The sequence below is a fragment of the Ixodes scapularis genome, unplaced genomic scaffold (genome assembly GCF_016920785.2).
Source record: "Ixodes scapularis isolate PalLabHiFi unplaced genomic scaffold, ASM1692078v2 PGA_scaffold5__190_contigs__length_132052651, whole genome shotgun sequence".
In the NCBI taxonomy this organism is placed as follows: Eukaryota; Metazoa; Arthropoda; class Arachnida; order Ixodida; family Ixodidae; genus Ixodes; species Ixodes scapularis.
The window spans coordinates 63,919,471-63,940,390 of NW_024609880.1; the positions used below are offsets into that span (position 1 = coordinate 63,919,471).

At 50.5% G+C, this 20,920-nt stretch overlaps 1 protein-coding gene across 3 annotated transcripts in view; it reads left to right on the forward strand.

The window, feature by feature from the left end:
- LOC8035265 (5'-AMP-activated protein kinase subunit gamma-1) overlaps positions 1-20,920 on the forward strand; it is a 417,493-nt gene that overhangs the window by 131,464 nt on the left and 265,109 nt on the right. For all 3 annotated transcript variants that reach the window (XM_042294135.1, XM_042294133.1, XM_042294134.1), the window contains exons 2-3: positions 4,139-4,403; positions 11,969-12,336. In XM_042294135.1, the coding sequence (XP_042150069.1) occupies positions 4,211-4,403; positions 11,969-12,336 (561 nt within the window). In that variant the 5' untranslated portion in view covers positions 4,139-4,210. The remainder of the gene's footprint in view (positions 1-4,138; positions 4,404-11,968; positions 12,337-20,920) is intronic.

The following is a 20,920-nucleotide window of genomic DNA, read 5'->3' on the forward strand; positions in this document are numbered from 1 at the left end:
TGTCATTCGTTGCTTTCCGTCGAGCTTTGGATCCGGGTGCACGCTCGAAGCAGACGGCGAAGTGTTTCGGAGCAAGGAAGCTCTCCCTGGGAGCGGGGTAATTGAAGGATCTCTCTGCTGTTCTAATGCTGTCAGGGATTATAGCGAACTTTCAATTACATTCGGTTTATCTGCTACATTTTGCAATTAAAAGCTTTTTTTTTTTTTTTTTTTTTTTTTTGTCGATTTAATATGCAGTGGGAACTCTAGAGGGCCTAGATTTCAGAGAAGGAGCAACTTGAACAATGGAGGAGAGTGTTTGAAATTTCAAGGCGTACACTAGAGCACTGCACGGGCCCGGGCCAGCCCGAAAGCCCGAGCCCGGCCCGGCCCGCGGGCCGGGCTCGGGCCGGGTAGCACGTATTTTCTCGGGCCCGGGCCGGGCTCGGGCTTGAACAAAAAAGTTCTCGGGCCGCGCCGGCCCGGGCCGGCCCGGGCCGTGCCTGGGCAATCTTGTGCCGTAAATCATAAATTGTTGTTGATAGCAAGAAGTTTGCTCATTAACCTTTTAGGTTCATTGAACACAAAAAAAGCGAAGTGCAAATTCACTACAGCGTCGTTAAAAATAATAACTAAAAGACATCTTGAAGCTAGAAAGCCTTCAAGCTTTTTCCGTGTGAGCGAGGGTTGTGTTATAAATTGTAAACAAAATAAAGTCCCAGTCATATGCTTGTCAACCTGTCTGATTCATCGCTCTCAAAAGTATCTAGTTCACTATTAGGAAGATTTAGAAAAACGTACGCAAGCGCTTTGGGTACCGTAAAAATAGCGTTGCGATGTAAAACCTATGGCGATGCTAATTTTAGCTTGCCCAAAGTGCTTGAGCACGTTATTCTAAGACTCCCTTATTGCACAGAGCGCGACACTATATTAGCGCGAACAAGCGATCGTCGTGTTTTTATGCTTATCTCATAGAATCAAAACGCTGTTTTCAAAAATATTAGTGTCTTTAGAAGTGCTCATCTGGGCCACAGACCTAAGCGGTATACTTTGGCGCCTACTAAAACCATTTCGAAGTAAAATTCGAAAAAAGAGCCAACGTCGTGTTCGCGGTATCAGTGTCGCGCAGTGTACATAGTCCGTTCCGCGCTTGCATGTTTTGGGAACCATCTTGAAAAAAACGTTTTAAGGGGTTAACTAGGAATATATTAAACTTAAGCTTGCCTGAAAGGGTTGTATATTTTAGGAACGCGTTGACATGTAAAGCTACTTCAGAACATATTCTTAAACAGAAGAGGTGCGCAGACCAGGCTTAGAACGATGGAGACTTTTTGCGATGAGGTTGTGATGCGCAGGGCCTTATAGAAGTAGGTTGAAACGGGACGCGTTCAAACGCAAAGGGTGTTTCGGAAACTGGTTCAAATAAGAAGGGCGTTTAGAGAATGGGTCGAAACAGGACACATTCAAACGAGAAGGGCGTTTAGGGAACTGGTCGAAACGGGACGGGTTCATATGGGAAGGGTGTTTAAAGAATGGGTCGAAACAGGACGGGTTCAAACGGGGAGCTGGTTTCGGGAGCGGGTCGAAACAGGACGGGTTCAATTGGAAATGGGTTGTTTCGGGCTACAGCCATCGGGCCGGGTCCGGCGGGGCCTTGAAATTAACAATTCTGTCGGGCTCGGGCCGGGCCCGGGCCGTGTCTCTTTCGGGCCGGGTCGGGCCGGGCCTAGAAATTTAAAATTCTGTCGGGCTCGGGCCGGGCCCGGGCCGTGTCTCTACCGGGCCGGGTCGGGCCGGGCCTAGAAATTCCGGCCCGTGCAGTGCTCTAGCGTACACTTCCCGCGCAAATCGGCCGTTCATGAGCCTGAGCGAGTTGAGCAGGAAAGCAGAAGGAAAGGCTGAGCGAAGGTTAGAGATGCTTGGAGGACGATCGTCGCTTACGACTGATATATTGCAAGCGCGACCCATAAAGTTGAAATTTGGGCTCTCTAGAGAACAATCAGAGAGCCTGCAGTAAAGAGAGTTTCCAACTGCTTGATCGGGTTCACGTGGTTTATGGGCCGCGTTTGCAATGGCCGCGTAAAGTCCGTGCTCCGAAGCGCGAGTGTTCGGCGCTCCGTTCGCTAAACGGACAGGAACGCCGCGGGAGACTGGCAGTCCAGCGCGCTCCTCGTGTACCGAGTATTTCTCGGAGCTGGATTGACTTTTTCGTGCTCCGTGACGTCGCACCCACTAACCAGATGGCTGCGCTGACCGAAACGTTGTCGAAACGAAGGGTGCTTCCGGTCAGCTGCCCCTTTTCAGTAGAATAGTGCTTAATCCGTCTGAAAGCTAAGACTGCAATTGGAGTTCCGGCGAAGGGTTTTTCGTCCATCTCGCCAGAAAAGGAATTCATATATCGATCGATAGCGTGCCGATGGCACACGGCACAAATGTTGTCGCGGTGAGAAGACGGCAGCCCTTTTTAGAATGATTAGCCCAGCGAATAAAGATACTTCGTTCGGAAAGCCCAAACATCGGTTAGCGTTGCGAAAAAGATTCGTTCATGCACCTCGCCCGAAAACGAATTGACTTGCCATCTATTAAACGCTGGTGGGCCGGTGTCGGCGTAGCACATCGACGGGTTCCGCCTCGCGCTGCAAGACGGAACCACGGAACGTCTGACAAGTTTTAACAGTTTCCTGCGTCGACGAGCCAGTTCAAGAGTGTTGTCTTTCATTTCAATCTGAACAGCGTGCATGATCAATAAATAGATCGGTCGATGTAACTGTCTGCGCATGTGCTCGAAGCGAGTCTTCAAACCATTAACGAATATTGAAACATTTCTAGAAACTTCCTAGCATCACCGTCCTTTTTTTCCTTCTTTAATTTACACTTTGCCGCTTTACAGATGCCTACATTGTTTTGTTTTTTTTGTCTTCGAAGTAATTTTGTTCGTCACAACCGTGCGGTCGGAAGTGGCTCATGCGGCTCGTCGATAGCCTCGGTGTGCCGCGCTCCTCTGTACGCTCTTCTCCGTTTAGTTTCTGCGCTCGGAGTATGGAACTCAGCAGGAGTAAAAGAACGCGAACTTAACGCGCCCGATACGAGCTGCGGCAGGAAGGCGCTGAAAGTGTTGATCGTCTTGCAAGCGTCTCCGCCTGTTTTCCTCCTCGCCGCGCGCAAACCTAGCGCATGCGCACTTCCATCAATCTCCGCAGGAGGCTTTCCGCCTTTTTAATTAATTGCAAACGCTTCCCATGCTCTGAGAGGAAAGTCCTCCCTTCAATCTAGGCTCTCCGGAGAACGCGCGGGCACGCTGGCGCCATCTGTGATGTAGCCCTGGAAATGCATACAACCGGGCTGTAGGTTTGGCGGGATTAGTGAGATCAAATGTTAGTGTTAATTACGAAGAATGGTCGTTTATAATGTCGTCGAGTGTTTTTTGAGCCCATGGCGAAAGACGATACGCGAACAATTAGAAAATATACTCGATTCGGAAGTTTTTCAGGGCCACCCGTTCTCCCGTCGCTAGAGAGCCTAGATTGAAGAGAGTGAGCATCTCAAGACCATGGGGTGCGTTTGCAGTTTGTACACATCTAGAGAATTAAGTTATACAATACCACGGAGCTGCCTAAGTTCTTGTAAATGTACATATTATAATTGTCCAACCCCCCCCCCCCCCCTCCCCCCTTGAAAAAGAAAAAAACATATTAAAAAATTTGCTGCACCTCGTCCTTCGCCCAAATCTAGCACTAGCGGTCCGAACCGGATGCTGAAGTTTCAAAAATAACCGTTATCTCATTCAAAATGTATATGTGATTTTCTGAAAATTTGAATATGTAAATGGGGTCCTCTCTAGCTAACTGGCGCCATTTGGCTCCATGTGTTCGAGGGCTCAGTCGGCCGCCGTTTTTCTATTAAAAATTTCAAAAAATCATTTGTAAGTTTTGAAAAAAACAAAAATATAACGATTAGTTCCGCGACTTTAGTATCTGGTTCGGACGGCTACGCTACAGTTGGGCGGAGAATGACTCCTTGGCGATGCGTAGTTGATTTTTGCGGTGAAAAAGAACACTGTACATTTATTTTGAGCATCTTGTACTATATGCGGAGAAGTACACGCATTAAACTTGCGCCTAGAAAGCCGTCTGATTACGTTTTCGCTTCTTCCTCGCAGGGTGACGAAGGCGTGGTCGGGGGGGTTTCCCTGGTGGTTCCCCGTATCGTGACCACGAGCGACTGGGGCGCCATGGACCCCTCGTCGGAGGCGTGCGACGCCGCGGGGGACCTCCGCTTCAAGGCGTCCACCATGCCGGCATCGGTGGCCTCCTCGGAGCGGAGGCGCTCGCTGTCCGGAGGCACGCACCGCGTGCCCTCGCTCCAGCTGTCCGGCGCGGTGTCCGGACGGGCACGCAGGCAGTCCGGGGACGACGTGCTCGGAGGTATGGGCGTCCTTCCGCACCTCTCCACCGATACAACCTATAGAATACAAGGCGTGCGGGTCTTCCCTCTCCAAGCGTTGTCGCCAGTGGCCCCCTCCACGCAGTGCCGCCTAGCGTGCTTCAGCGTCTCCGCAAACGCGTCAGTAGTCGCGTCTCACAACGAGCAGGGAAGCTATGCGGCGAGCAAGTCGTCTGCTTCTTTTGGAAGAGTTGCGGTGCGGTTAGAAGGACGCTGAGTTCCGATTGGCTCTGGTTGAAGGATAGTGGGTAGAGCACGAAGCAAGCTGCCTAGAGGTTTTCCCACTATCCTTCGATCAGAGCCAATCAGAAATCGGCTTCGTTCTGACGTCACCGCAACCCCTGCCAAAGAAGCAGACGAACTTGCGCTCCGCATGGCACGCGGCGACGCCAAGACGGACGCGTCTGCCGCTTTGCGGCGACTCTCGACGAGCTGCGGCGTGTTTGCCGCTTCGGGCACTTCCGGGTGCGCAGGCCCTGTCTTCAAAGCGATGTTGCCTCACCCCAGCTTTCTTTCAACTACGGTTTCCTGGAACGTGGCTTTGATTCGACTGGTGTGTTTAGCGTTCTGTATGGAGAGAAACCGAAGGGGAGGGAGGAGAGCGTCCGGTGACGTCAGAGCGTCCAGCTCTGGTTGGGGACGAGCGGGTAGACGCAAAGGCTAGCGGCCGTTGTCTCTGCCCATTGTCTCCCTCTAGTCAGAATGAGCGAGTGCGTCGTCTGCTCCTCGCACAGGGTCTGCCGTTTGAACGCTTAATGCCGCCAGTCGGTATTTGGGCAGAAACTAAAGAAGGGGGGGGGGGGGGGCGGGGGAGGGGGGGGGGGGAGGGACGGACGGACAAGAGCGCGCGCGGGTAGGTCAGAACACCGAGCCCTGGTTGGAACGATTAGTGGGGAGACGCGGGCTAGCCGCCTTTGTCTCCACTGCACTCGTGGAACACGTTCGGACGCCGGCGTTTGGTGTGCGCGTTCAAACGCGTTCGAGCAGAGGAAGGCGGCTAGCTTCGCGTCTGACCACTAGGGATTCCAACTGGGGCTCTGTGTTCCGACGTCCCAGTTGCAATCATCATTTCCTCCCGTCCTTTGATCTCTACACGTATAACTAGACTGAAGTCTTTGAAGTTTTTTTCAGATCAAATCTGGGCATCGTTGTCATGAAATGATCGTCTGTAACATTGTCAGGAGTATTTCGAGCACCCAGTGAAAGAGGGATGCGTAAAACGTACCGTGAGTGGGGTGGTGTTCCGAGACTTTTTGATAGATGGGACAATTGTGTGCTTTCTCGTCGTGAGAGATCACGAGCGCTTGCGACGCGATCGACTACATTCACTAGCTTACTCTGTGCAAGCTGCGCTTGCGGCGCTTTCCAAACGTACCGCCGGCGTAGTCGTGTTTCGCAGGTGTCTCATTCCCTCAACGGTGCCGCGCGGCGGTTCCTCCGCCGCGCACACGTGCTGCGGGAAAAGCGCACTCAACGAGGCTCTCGGCGGACTTGTCGAGACTGGTTATAACTTATAAGGAAAATCAGAGATCGCTTCGCTATATCCGCTTCTTCCTTATATATAAACTCATGAAAATAACATGAAAAAAAAAAAAGTAACACGGGTCGTCACGGGAACATGTTTATCGAGCCCGGAGAAGGCGGTCGAGGCTTTCACCTCACGCGTCCTCTGCTAGATCGGAGCCGCTTATCGACAACTGCGACTGCGAGAAGCTCCGATCGAAAAAAATATCCTGCTACGTACGGACCGTGTCGACAGCTGTGACGGCCCCGCATAGGACACCGGCGGTGGACGACATTCTTTACGTGTATGCGCACTCCGTCGAGGATGACGCGCTTTTGATTCGAGGAGATTGCCTTCGTCTTCACCGTCGAGCTAGTGTCGGCGGTGCCGCGACTCTCCATCGTTGAGTGCCGATGATTCGCCGAATCGGTGCTTGAGCGAAGGGGACTTTTGCTTAAGAGCTGTGCAACAATTTCAGGGCATTGCTTAAATAATTGTGGAAGTTGATGCCTGACACTTCTGAAGTGAACTACAGAAAACAGATTTTGCCTGGATACTCTATTCTTTATTAAAAAAAAATGAAAAACATCCAGGTTTGGCCACCTCTCAACTCGTACATCGACTTCCGGGTCACGTGCGCAGTGACGTCGATGGGGTAGGCGTGGGGTTCCGGTAAAGTTCTCTCTTTAGAGCCATCAGTGAGCAGCGAGAACTCGTCCACTCGTGACCGCGTGACCACGTGCTGGCGGGCGCCGCGCGAACAATATGGTGAAAGGAGGAAAGTCTCATCGGGGTCCGGCCATACCCGTCCGGCCCTGTCCCCCTCCCCCTCCGGCTTCTGGCGGCTGTTCGCGGTAGCAGATAGAGCTAACGGTTTCGTGGACCTAGGATAGATGGCGCCACTAAAACTCTGTATAATAAAAATTTTGTCGATGATACCAGGTTTTTGATACATTTATATTCATGTTGGAATGACAAGATTTATAGAAAAGTTAACTTTTATCGAGCAGGTATTCGCACAACTTGCTATCTTTCTACAAGGCCCCCATTGACGTCATGCCGCGTGTTTCTCATGGCCGCCGTTCGCGGCTGCAGTTCGCGGCTGCAGGTCGGTGAATATTCTAAGTTTTGCCTCGCTATTACGCGGTGGAATCGCAACATTTCAATGAAAGGTGGTGTGTTTTCTGTCATTTGTGACAAGGTGAACAATGTCAAAAGTAGAAGATGCATATTCTTTCAACGTTGAAATCGTTGCCAGCTCCTTTAAGAGCGACCTCACCGACCAAACGCCGACTCGGATCACGAAGCGAACAAAGAAACGCGCACGGCACCGAGTTCGCGCTGAACCTTGTCTGTCGTCGGTGTAGAGAGCCTAGATTTAAGAGATGGGGAAACTACTCGATTGAGGTCACGTGGTTTGTGAGCCTCGTTTGCAAAAGGAGCTGCAGCATGCAAGAGTCAAAACTCAAAAGTATTCACCTTCTGCAAACGTGTCCACTTCTCCTCTCAGTTCGCTGGCCACACTGGCCACGCAAAAATCAAATGCAGGCGTATTACTGCTCCCTCTCTTAAATCAGGGCTCTTCGTTATCTCCGCCGGTACGTTGTCGCATCACACGTGTAGAAGCAACGACGGCTTCTCCGCGTGCGATGCGGTAAAGCCGCTTTCCAGACAAGGAGCGGGGTGCAGACGACTTAGCAGAGACTGCCGCCGGCGGTCTTTTCAGCATCTTCTGCAGCTTGTCCTGGATGGCCTCTTGGCCGCAGTAGCAAAGTGCGGCGGTCCGAGACTTCATAAACTTTCAGAGTTTTATTTATTTATTTTTTTATTATCACAAAATTTCACTTTGCTATATCCGCTAGAGCCGCTCACTTTCCTTCTCTAAAACCAGACACAAATGCCTTGAAAAAGTGCAAACGGGAATGGGAAATCGTGATCACTTGGCTGTAACCGCTATTTCGTTATATCCGACTTCGTTATAACCGGTCTAGACAGTATTTCTGCTTTGTCTCATTTACGACTATTCATATTCTGTTATCAAATGAGTCACCTGTTGGGATTTTATTCTTTCTTGGAATTTATTACGACATATCTACAGCCATATAATTGTCTTTTTTTCCCGCTGTCTAAGTTGCGTTGTTTCTTCTGCAACATTTTTATAAATGCGTCTTGGGCAACGCGACGGCTTATATGCTTTCTTTTCTATAAATATGAAGGTTAGCTCTGCAAATTTGACATTGCCACCACTCTTGTTTGTTCGATTAATTGACGAGAATGCTCATAGCTGACTCTCGCTTCCGCGTGCGTCGCGACCACAATACCAGGGCCCTTCCTTCCCGCTCCCCGAGGAGCGGCCTGCCGATTCTTCCCGCGAAGAAAACAGCGTTTGTGAGGGGGGAAGTTCTTCCGTCTGCCGTGATGGATAGTGGGGGCCCCGCATGCGGGTGAACCGCAAAAGCCAAAGCCGCGGTGAATGCGTTGAAAGCTGTCGAAATCGAGAAGTTTTTGCCGCTCCGCGGCGTTTATCTGCACCCGTGTGAGTGGCCTGATCTTTTTTTTTTTTTTTTTTTTTTTTTTACTTTAACGGCTAGGTTTTCTAGTCAATTACGGTGCACGCAAGGCCCAAGAATTCTAGCGTGCCGTGTTGCAAATCGAATATGGCAAGAAACAAGAACGCTTCACTACAACGAGCTGCCGTGCAAGGAAAATCTTCGGGATGCGTGATGGCGGAACGTTTCACGACCACGACAAGGGGTGTTGATTGCAGCGAAGATTCAGGGCCGTTATGTGCTCACTATCAATGACTCGGTAACTTATTTACAACGAAGCAACCATGACACGTTATGCAGATGACAGCAACTTTAACGTATTTTTTCGGGATGCAGCTTTTCTGAAATTATATAATGGCGAGCTATTTCTTGAAAATCGTAATATGTGGATGTGTCTGAATTTTGTTAGTAAAAGTTGTTTTTGTTTTGATCGAAGAGAAGAAACATTACAATAATTAGGCTCCCTCAATAGACTGATGCCGTATAGATATAGAATAAAATGGTCTTGGTGTAGTTCTTAACAAATACACGCGGTGGTACGATTCAGTTCAAGTGATAGATAATAATAAGAATAGTAATGATGATGATGTAAGTTTATTTTCCATCATTGATTGTGGGAACCGGGGGAAAAAAGCTGCTAAGTAAGAATGCATTACCCCTGTTTGCTGCCTTCTTATTTATAACTTTCTTTTATGCTTGTTTGAATTACTATATCTGGGTGCGCGGAAACACCATTGTTTTAAATATTTATCTCGTCCCTGTATTGCAGAGAACTGTGATTCGTCTAATGTGCAATTAGACGTATGATTGCCGCATAGCCCTTTTATTTAAAAGAATACGTATTCAAATAACAAACTTACGTCATTCTACTCGTAAATTTGGTTCATCATACAAAAAAGCTTTGAACCTTCGAATGTCTTTGTTCATCCCAATGTCTGGACGGTGCCGGGCTTGAGGAATAACAAGGGTACTCCTTCCCCTAAGGTTTTATCCTTTTTCATATCCTGGGGACCGAGTGGCCGTGCCATGTCAGGGATCACAATATCCGAAAAGAAACAGGACCGCCAGAAACGTTCCCCTTTGAGTCATCACGCCATTCGTCGAAATTGGAATCTGTGGTCACCGCTATTGAGTATTGACATACCTATGGTCGCTGCGGCAATCATGTCCCCGCTTCCGGTGCTGATGGTAATCGCAAAGTCGAGCCGCTTTAGCCAGCAGCTTCTTTGGCAACTTCTTGTTGGGAATTCCCTGTCCCGCAGTCCTCGGGCAGTGTCTGTCGTTTTGCCCTCAACACGGAACGTCAATTCACGATTGTGGTTTGCGACTTCCACGGAGATTGAAGGCGCCGCAGCAAGAGCGGCCCCCACACATCAGTTGGTGAACGCGGCCAAACGCGCGACTCTTGCCTCTTTACGGTGTTTACCTGCGCTCGTGCAAGTAGCCGAATTCATCTGTTTTTCTTTAGTGCCATTTGAACATGCGGCAAGAAACCCCGATCTGCGATACCACGAGCTGTCGTCCAAAGACAGACTTCGGTATTCCTGGTTCCGGAATATCTTGTTGCAGCAGCGACAAAGGGAGCCAGTGCACCTTAGCTGAGATCCTGGACCGTGGTAGGCTCACATCACTTTAAAGAATAATACGAGGTCGGAATGAAGCGAAAATCGCTGCGGTCCGCAGCGGTGCCGACACACGTGCAACCAACGTCTTCGAAGAAGCTTAGAACGCTTGTTTTTATGCTTGTTTACTCTGCGGTAATTTTAAGAGTGTACAGAAGCAGATCTGGTACGTAACTAAGTTAAAGCTGTCCAATTATAGTAGCAAAAAATTTCAACAGGCGACGAAATACGACCATGTCCGAGGATACCTAAGCACGTCTTATGAGTTGTGAATGCGAAAGCATGCCGCCTGCGACGTATTGTTTCCGCCTCGAGTTGTCGAAGGGCCTCGTCCTCTTGTCGCCTGAGACGCTTTGGATCGCGATCCGTTTGCGCCTCACGCTTTGGAAAGGCTTTGTTCTGTCTCCTATCGCGTTGCGCCGCTGCTCGTTCTGCCTGCCGTGTATTCGGGGACTTGACAACGATGGCGGATTTCGCTGCCTGCCTCCTCGCTCGTTGTGCTGCGTTATTCCGCTCTCTTCGCTCGTCTGCGGTGTGGACGGGCAGGTTTCGCTACTGCCGAGGTTGCGGCCGCCGACGATGTCGATGCTTCAGGCGCCGCCATATTCGTCGGCGTCGAGAGAAGCGGATGCGGCTGAGCGCGCACCACCGTGTTCCTTTTACCGGCGCGCTACCGGCATGTAGAGTTCGTGTATGGGCTCCCTACGGGAGCCAGAGTTGCGCGTATGTTTTCCACGTGCCGCCACGCCGCTATTCGCCGAGATCCGATCACGTGAGGAGCAGACTCAGATGCCGTGCACGAAAGTGGACCTTGTACGCGCCCCGACGTACGTTCCCCTGCTTTTGAGCGCGCCGCGTGCCTCGAACGCGCGGCGGCGCTATTCGCCGAATCCAGTCACGTAAGGAGTGGACTCCGAATGCCGTGCAGGAAAGCCGGCGCTACGGTGATAAACGCGCAACTCTGGCTCCCGTAGGGACTCTACCAGGATAAAAGGGCTTTTCCGGCGCGGGGCCCGCAACGCCATGGGGTGGCGTTCTTTGAAACGATGATGCTCTCCAGCGAATGGGAACCCCGTTCCTTGAACTATCACGCGCGCCAGTCAATGGGAGCCTGTCCATCAAATCGCTGCCGGCTTCGTTTCATTGGGACAAAGGAATTTAGGTGCCGTTCGGCGCGCGGCTGCAAAAGCTGAGAACGCCCGTTCGCTTCATAGGGCAGTTATTTCTTACGCATTAAAATACGCCCATGGTCCAGACGTTTAGCGGACAGACGTTTAGCGGACTTTCATTGATAGCGAGCGCCACGGCGCCAGCCACGGCATAAGGAATGAACTATCGCCACTCCTCCGCGAAAGGAGGGGATTGAGAGGCCGTGACAATGCACGTGCGAGGGGTCTTTTCAACGCGGTTTCGCCACGCCGGCTGTACAAATATGTACGTGCGACTTACACAAGGATGCAGTACCAAGCTTTTTCTGAAAACGATAGGGGTGTTCGACTTATACAGAGGTGACTTTACTCTGTTTCATACTTAGCGTGCAACGTTGTCAAAGCTACTAGCGCGAGCGTGGGGCTTGATCTCGTTGATCATTTGCACGCGTTCTCGCGCAAACAAAACCATAGATGAAGCCACGCGCTCGCGCCAGTAGCTTTGACAGAGTTGCACGCTAAGTATGAAACAAAGTATAAACTATACTTAAGCCGCGGTCAGACTGACATCGTGCAAAGGACGGTCTGCAGACGACGTCTGAGGCGTGTTACTTCCTTGTATGGAGGGTCGTAGTAGGAACTGCGTATTAGTGCCATCGCACCTTCATAGCGTTTAACAATCTCTAGTGATTTTTTTTAACGTTTTTTCTTTCCCTTACGCAGGGGTGTCCCCGTCCCGGAAGGCCGTGCTCTTCGACGCCTTCCGCCCGCGCTCCAAGTCTGACTCCAAAAGCTCGTCCGGCCGCAAGCCCAACAACCTCATGTCCGCCCTGCGCAACACGGTGCACGGCCACGGCTGGTTCCCGTCGGCCTCCCACCACCGGGGCAGCAGCGGCGGGTCCCCCGCCCTGACGCCGCAGTCTTCCTCTCTGTCTCCCACGAGTCCTCCCGACGGCCTGATGCCCTGCGACCTGGGCCCCGGGTTCCGACGGCCCCGGTCCGGCTCCGAGAGTCGACCGGGCGCCGTGTCCAAGGTTATGGACCTCTTCCGCAACCGGTCCCAGTCGGTCAGCGTCGAGGCCAAGGGCAAGGTGAGGGTCGCTACGAGACACTTCCTCGTTGATGAACGGATGGGTGGGTGACATGGATGAATGCGTACGGCTGAACCTTTGTAACCGGGCGGCAGCTTGCGCCCTAGCCAGTGTTTTCCATTGGTAGCCGCTTCACGAGAGCGCGCGCTCGGCCGCCGCTCTCGTGTCAGGCGTTGCCGGAGGGGGATGGGGGGCTGCGGCCGCTTCTGCTTCTCTCGGCGCCGAGGAACGTGGCGGCGCCTCAGGCATCTATATCGTCGGCGGCCGCAAGCTCGGCAGTAGCGAAACGTGGCCGTCCACGCCAGTACGCCGCAAACGAACTAAGGGAGCTGACATTAATGCTTTCGCATTTACAACTCACAAGTGCTCATGTGTCCTCGATTTTTTTTTTTTGTATTTAAGTAGTTAACTTAAAATTGTGTTTCGTGTACGTTTAGACAGCCTACCTTTGTCAGACGGGCGCCTAAAAAGCCATTTACGCCAAATGACGTTCAGTATAAATGCTAGTTGCCAGTGCCACACGGCAACTGAAACGGCATGGCCCATGGGCATCTAGTGTCTGATCAGTGGACGATATATTTGACTAGTGCAGTACAACCCCTAGTCTGGGGTCTTTAACATGCCCCACGCAGTAGTGATACACGACCGCACGCCAGTACAATGCTCATCTATAGAACCAAACGGACAGAGGTGGGCCTCGAGCTCAGTATCCCTGGGCTCTGCAGCGCGGGTCACCGATCGGCCGACCTAATGGTATAGAAAACATTAAGCTTAATCCTTTTAATAGTGACACTCCACCTTGAGCCGATGCCATTAGCGGTGATCACGTGAAGCGAAGAAAAGCAAAGGTGGTGTCTTCTGATTGCCGCATGCGCATTTCAAGGGGCCTTTAGCCAAATGCCATTCGGGCGAGCGGGGTTCGTGATCCCGGAAACTGCAGTCGCTTTGTTTGCGGAGCTGAGTATCTCAACATGGCAATGGTCTTCCGCCGCCATTTTGTGTTCAGGTATTCCGGGATGCGACCGCCGTTCTTGTAAGAAGCGTGTTGGTGCTCTGGCGTTGCATGTGCGAATGACTCGTGTATGCACTAATCTACGTTTGACATTGGAAGCGTGGATGTGCATCGCTGTTTGCATTTTGTATATATGTATAAGACTTCAGTGATGTGATTGCTGCGCCAAACTGCGCCAAGGGGCTAATCCTGCTACATCCTGCTACATTTTGCCAAAATATAGGGGTAATCTGCGCCAAGCCTGCGCCTAAAAACCAATTTCGGTCGCCTTTCAATACCGAATATAAACTGAGTACCGTAACTGAGCATGCGTGAGCTAGGTGGCGCAAGCGGCCGCCCGACACAAAGTACCCTCCATCAATCGTCCGTCAGGGCTTCCATGGTTTTTCTGTGTGCGGACACTCCGACGCTAGCGTGCCGGGTACGAGCCATGCCGTCATGCTGTAAAACGAAACCACGCTTTTGTGCGGCGGAAGTTACTTTGTGAGCTGAAACGCTTGATCCTGAAAGCAACGGCCGTGGGAAACTATATTTGGTCCCTGCCTGCCAGTCACCGTGGTCGCATGACGTCGGGTGTTACCGTCCCCACGTTACTCCAGATTTGGCACTTTTTAAACGGAAACGTAAGGACCGCCGCAAGGTCATCAACATTCATGTTCTTGTTCAAATCAGACGCTACTACAGAAATCCCTCTAACTCAAAGACTGCTGTGTCGAAGTATTGGTTACCTTGGTTTCTGTCGGTGGGCTTTCTATCGAGAGGGACCCCGGTACGGGGAAACAAGCCTGCCGCGAAAAAAAGTTGGCGACGAGAAGTTAGCTAAAGCAAAGAAGGCAATGTGTGCACATTGAACCCGCACGTGGCACTTGTTCGTCCCGAGTTCAGTCCGTTGCACAAAGCGCTCCAAGAACCTCTTGGCCCTGGCTCACCATGTCATGCATCGATGCGCTCAGGTTCTTCTTTTTTTTTTTTTTTTATTGTGTCAGGGTTCGCACGGGTGCTTGAAAACCTTGAAAACCCTTGAATTTGAAAATGCCATTTTCCAGACCTTGAAATTCCTGGAATTTGAAGTGGTGCTTGAAAACCCTTGAATTTCTCTATGATAGTCAGTGGTGCTACATTTTTTTTTATCATAATAAAATAGAATCATGATTTGTACGTGTATGTTAAAAACAAATTTCGAAACTAAAACGAGGGAATTTTCTTATATGGCATACAACTCGATATATTTGGTTGATACACGTTAAGCGCCTGGCCACAATGGTAGCAGTCCCGGTGGTTCCGGATCCGGTCTCGCCCGTCCGCTTCTTGTGATCTTGCGCTTTCGTTCACTCGCGTGGTGTTTGCTATTTCCTTGTTTTGAGTCTGCTTTACGCACCACATGGTGGACGTTGTTTATTTAAGCTGTGCGCGATGCCTGGAAAGTGCAACTTCCAGCGGTCGTGGTTGGGTCATGGCGACTACAGACACTGGGTTGCGCCGGAAACAGGGAGCATGAATCGGGCAAAATGCAGACCTTGCGAGAAGACGTTTGACGTCTCGTCAATGGGCGAGTCCTCACTAAAAAGCCACATGAAAAGTGCGAAGCACAGTGGGAACATGAAGACGGCAGCAGGGAGCTCCATGAAGAACTATGTGACTCCGTGCTTCAGTGACCAATCAGTCTCCGCGGGATCCGTCCCCGCAGTCCCTGCACCGTCATCGCACTTGACCAGCGCGTGCAAGGTGCACGAGTTGGTGACGGTTGCAGAAATTTTGTGGACGTTAAAGGTGATTACATCTCACTACCCGTACAGTTCATCCTCGCAAACAAACGACTTGTTTATGAGGATGTTCCCGGACAGAGAAATTGCGAACGCTTTCGCTTGTGGGGAGAAGTGCGCGTATGTGGCGTGTCATGGACTCAGGCCACTAATTTTTGCGACTCGAATGTTGCTTCCGAAGTGTTGATATTGTGCCCAAATTGTTTGCGGGACTTGTTTTTCACGAATCGTGGGCTATTCGCGAAAATTAAGGCGTTTACAGTATTGAAGGTGTCCTTTAAAATACCTTTCCAGATCCTTAAAAGTCCTTAAAAACCCTTGATTTTTTTTTTCTTTGAAGCCTGTACGAACCCTGTGTGTGTTTAGCTTGTATTTCTCCTGCCGGCCTGGCAAGCACGCGCCGCTTGACTGTTTTTTTTTTTTTTTTTTTTTTTGTCGTATGCTGGACAGTTACATTTTTCATACTATATTGCGAACCAGTTGGCGACGTAGCGGAGCGGAGTCGCCCTCAAATATGGCGTCCAGTCAATACCTCCATTAGGAGGTATTCACTGGACGCCATATTTGTGGGTGCTGTTTAGAGCGCATGCTCAGAACGAGCTCACATTAATAGCCTGCTAAGACCGGCAACCTTGATGGTGCTAAATGCACGCTCCGAAAGGACTGCGGAAGCTCGCCGTCAGCACGCGCTCAGCAGCAGCGCACACGGATATGGCCGCCAGTGAATACTCCCTATACGACAGAGGCACCAGCCGGGACTCTTGCAATCCATTGTTTTACGTTCGCTTACTTTTGAAAAAAATCTGGCACGTCGGGAACCGGTAAAACGGTGGCAACTGCTGTTTCGGAATTGCTCGGCAACGCCTACAGCACTGTACACTTGTGGGATGTCTCGGCAGTAAAAACGCAAACAGCGAGTTCCGCCACAACACGTCACATCACACAACGTTCAATGGTTGAAGGAGCTTGCATCTCCTTCACTTCCCTGTAACATATACATTCCGCGAGCACTAAGCAAGAAATATTTACCGGCCCAAAACTAGATGCTCTGAAAGACTGCTTCTCCCCAGTGCTTTTGGGTCGTTTTTGCGCACGTAACAGCTGCTCCGCCAATTATAAGTTGGTGCGAAGGGAAAAAGAACGGGGCGCTCTGGCTCCGACATTGTAGTTATTATACGCGACCCCGACTCTGCATGGTGCACTCAGCATTCACTGGTTCGTGGTTTCTTTTTACTGACCTCGATCCAAATGTCTGTATGCGTGGGTGGGTGGGAGTATCTGGGTTATTTGCGACATACTGCACCGACGTGCTCAGTCTGCTACTGCTTTATGTTACATTTCGCAAAACGATGGCCAGAAGTTTATTTCTTACTTGCGATAACGGAAGGGGCATATGAAAGACAAACAGACGACAAAGGCTCTGAATATATCGCCGCGTACGCGGCAGAGTTAGCAACGCATGCGACTGCCACGAGGAGGAACACGGTTTCGGATCCGCTCGGCCCGATTCTTTCCTTGATCAGTCTTGGCCCTTCTCGGAAGTTCTAGTGGTTCTAGCCCATTCTCAGCTGGGATCGTGTGTTCTGGTTTGGAACATTCCTGAACGTACTGCGTGTGCAAAAGCAGCGGTAGCGCGCTGCTTTCGGACAGTCACCCTTCCGATGCAAGAGGCGTGGTACCTTATTAAACGTTTTAGTTTGAAGCTCCTCTAGCATTTTCTAGGCGCGACAATATTGAAACTCCAAAGTTCATTGCCGCTTTGTTATAGTAGGCCTCTGCAAATATTTTAACTTTACATCGTCGATGTGATCACTACATTATTTTATTTGGCCCGCGTGTCGAAGACTGACGGCTCTAGGAGAAATTTGCTGTATTTCTAATTGTTTCAAGCCTGTTTAGGCAAGCTGGCTCCGTTGAGTGCGCTTCTCACCGCGCACCGCTGCATAGCGGGGAACCGACATCCACTGAGCAAATATTCCTATATTGTGTGCTTCGCCGGGAGGTGGCTCTTTGCGTAGGAGAAAATCACCCCTTAGAGTGGGATGGATCTTGACGTGACAACTGTCCAATTCAGTTTTTAAAATACAACCGGCGCTATTATGCGAGAATGTTAGGCTGGCTGTCATGACAAGCGGCCAGCATTATTGGATGGGAACCGTGTTTATAATTTCGAGGTGTGAGGTTCAATATTCGTGTGAGAGTAAATCTAAACCTCATCGGCTAAGTATAGCTGATCCGCAGTACATACTTATTTTTTTTATGGCAAATCGTGCGTGCTTACGTGTTCTATGTAGGCCACCGACTGTTCGAGGGCCTGATCAATAAATGAATGATCTCATTATTCCTGATCGAGCTTCAGCAGTGAATAAATGACAGCCTGAAACATTTATCATTCGTTAGCTTAGTTTGTATTCTCATAAAACAGTCTACCTCTAGTGTGCTACTGATAAGCATGAAGAAGAAAAGTTTAGTTTTTTAATTAAATGATGAATTACAGTTTAGTTTTAACCTTCAGCTCTTGGTAAAACATTTGGTACCCAAATTATTTTCTAATATCCTTGTTTCTGATGAATTGCGCTCGTTCCATATCTAAAATTAGCGTTCCTGCACGCGCATGAGTCATATGCTACATGTCATTCATAATTCAGCACATTTTAAAACTGGATCTTGCATTCTATCTCTTTAAACAGTATAATCTGCTTTTCTCACAACATTCCGGTTGTCGTGTCTGTTGCCTTTGAACGGCTCTAAACACCTATTAAGTGTGTTATTAAGGGCGAGTGGTAATTCTTCTGCTCACTTTACAGCGGATGCTAACGAGTGATTGCAAGTTGACTGTGATTGGCAAAGCAAAAACGTCATTGTCTTTCAGTTAAACAAGCCACCACATGTACAGTATTTGCGGTGGAATGAGGGAGAACATCTTGTCACGAGTGCCAGGCTGAGAGACGTTGTATAACGAAAGAAACTAAAAACTTAAATGTGGCAACCATGCGCCAGGGAACAACAGAAAGAACGATCGTCGAGATAACAGAAGAAAGCGTCGAGGTATCGGCGTGACAATTGGCTTGAGGGAGACTGTCGCGGCAAGGCTATCAGTTGCTGTTCTCTTTGTAGAGAATACCCTGCCGGATGGCGAATGTTGGAAGGGCACGTGAGAAGGATCGAGGAATCGTAACGCGTCGTCCCTCCAAGTGGTCGATCAGCGCGCGTAGTTCAAGATCGTCCCGTTGAACCTCTGCCATGCCGTCAACGCTCACTGCGCCGAGAAAGTGATCGTCGTCGTCGGCGCCATCTTTGGCGCAGCCGGTAGCTGACTCGACGGGGGCTCTGGACAGGCAGTCGGCATCGCATCGCGGCCTGACTTGTAGGCCACGGCCACATCGTGCTCTTGCAGGCGCGCAGGCTCCATCGAGCGAGGCGTCCCGATGGGTCCTTCAAGCTCGCTCACCAGCACAGCGAGTGGTGGTCGGTGACCACTCGAAAAGGACCCCGGTATAAGTACAGGCGGAATTTCGTGATGGGGCCCAAACGACGGCAAGACATTCCTTCTTGGTCCTCGAGTAATTTCGTTCCGCGTTCGACAACGTCTGACTTGCGTAGGCGATCACGCACTCTGTACCCTCTTGTCGTTTGATCAGTACCGCGCCGAGTCCTGTATTGCTGGCGTCCGTGTGAACTTCTGTTTCGGCTGATTGGTTGAAGTGGCCAAGAATCGGTGGCGATTGGAGTCGTCGCCTTAGCTCGTCGAATATGCCTGTTGTTCTTTTCCCCATTCGAAGTTCACGGAGTCTTTCGTGAAATGCGTGAGCGGCGTAGAAAGCTTGCCGAAATCCCGAACGAACCGCCTGTAGTACTCGCGAAGTCCCAGGAATCTTCGGACGGCCTTCTTGTTGGTGGGCGGTGGAAATGCCGCTACGGCGCGTGTCTTCTCAGGTTCAGGACGAACGCCTTCGTTGCTCACAATGTGGCCTAGGAAGTTCAATTCGCCGTAGGCGAACTGGCAGCACTTCGTCGGCTTGAGGGTGAGTCCGGCGGTCCTGATTGCTTGTAGAACGGCCCGAAGGCGTCGCAAGTGCTCGTCGAAGTTAGCCGAGAATACCAGGACGTGGTTGAGGTAAACGAGGCAGCTCTGCCATTTAAGGCCTGCCACGACGGTGCCCATGGCACGCTGGAAAGTTGCCGGGGCCATGCAAAGTCCGAAAGGCATCACCTTGAACTTGTGCAGACCATCGGGCGTGAAGGAGACAGTCTTCTCTCCGTGCCATTCATCGACTTCGATCTGCCAATAGCCATTCTTAAGGTCCATCGACGAAAAGTATAGGGAGTGGCTTATCCGGTCCAGTGTGTCGTCGATGCGGGGGAGCGGATACACGTCTTATTTTCGTCACCACGTTGAGCCGCCGGTAATCTACGTAGAACCGAAGCGTTCGGTCCTTCTGTTTCACCAGTATGACTGGAGAGGCCCACGGGCTGCTTGACGGCTGGATGATGTCGTCGTTGAGCATTTTTTGCACTTTCTCATGAATGGCCTCTCTTTTCTTTGTGGCAACCCGGTACGGCGGCCGATGCACAGGAGCGCATCCTCGTTGGTAATGATGCGATGTTTAACAACTGTTGTGTGGCACACTTTCCACGTCGTCGTATAGCAGTCGCTGAATTCGGTGAGGAGGTCTCTGAGCCGTCGTCGTTCCGTGGCCCTAAGCTGGGGGTTAACGTCGGGCTGCGGCGGCGGTGTATACGGCTGGGATGGCGAGGGTTCATCGCAGATCGCGGCGATCTCGGCGGCGTTCCGGAGTTCCTCGACGTGGACTACTGCGGCACCTTTCCTGAGGTGCTGCGCCTCCTGTCGAAAGTTCGCCACGAAGACCACAGTGCGTCCATCCTGCAGCTCTGCTACGCCCCTTGCGACGCCTACTCCTCTTCCGAGACGAGTTGGACGTTGCCTTCCTGAAGAACTTCCCCGCAGGCGACTGCATCGGTCACGACGGGCACAAGAACACTCGACCGCGGCTGCAGGTTCACGTGTCCGCAAGGACTCGGACGGCGGCTTGCGTTGTTCTGGATCCCTCCGGAAGTAGGACGGGCTTTCGTAGCGTCAACTTGTTCGCTCCAAGGTCGATCACGGCACCGCATTCACACAGGAAGTCCATGCCAAGGATAACATCTCTCGCACAGTCGTAAAGGACGGTAAATGACTGGACAGGTCTCCCCGTGAATTTCGACGCGAGCAGTGCACCTTCCAACAGGCATGATGAGGTGTCCTCCGGCGGTTCGTATTTGAGGTCCGTCCCATGGCGTAGTCACTTTTCGTGGGTGTCGAGAGAGTGTTTCACTTAATACGGAGTAGTCCGCACCGGTGTCCACGAGTGCCGACGCGCAGACTTGTACGTAATCCGTTACAAAAGTAACGAAATCACTTGTAATCCCTTACGTTTATCGGTAATTTAGTAACGGAATAATTACATATTTTCTAGACTAATTTTAAAGTAATTCCCATACATTTTTTACGTAACGGATCCCTTGTAATCCGTTTCATATTTTTCAGGACCAGCCCCCTCCCCCCTGTTAAAGAAAAGGTCGTTTTCATTTTGCGCAGTGACAGTGTCACGCGAATTAACCAGCGCCCAAAGGGAGGCTGGTACTCTTCAGTTCTGCAAAGCCCTTTTTTTTTTCTTTTTGCAACACCAAGCCCCTGAACTATATTTTTTAGACCCTCAACAATGTCAAAAGAAAAAAAAAAAAAAAAAAAAAAAATCGATATATATATATATATATATATATATATATATATATATATATATATATA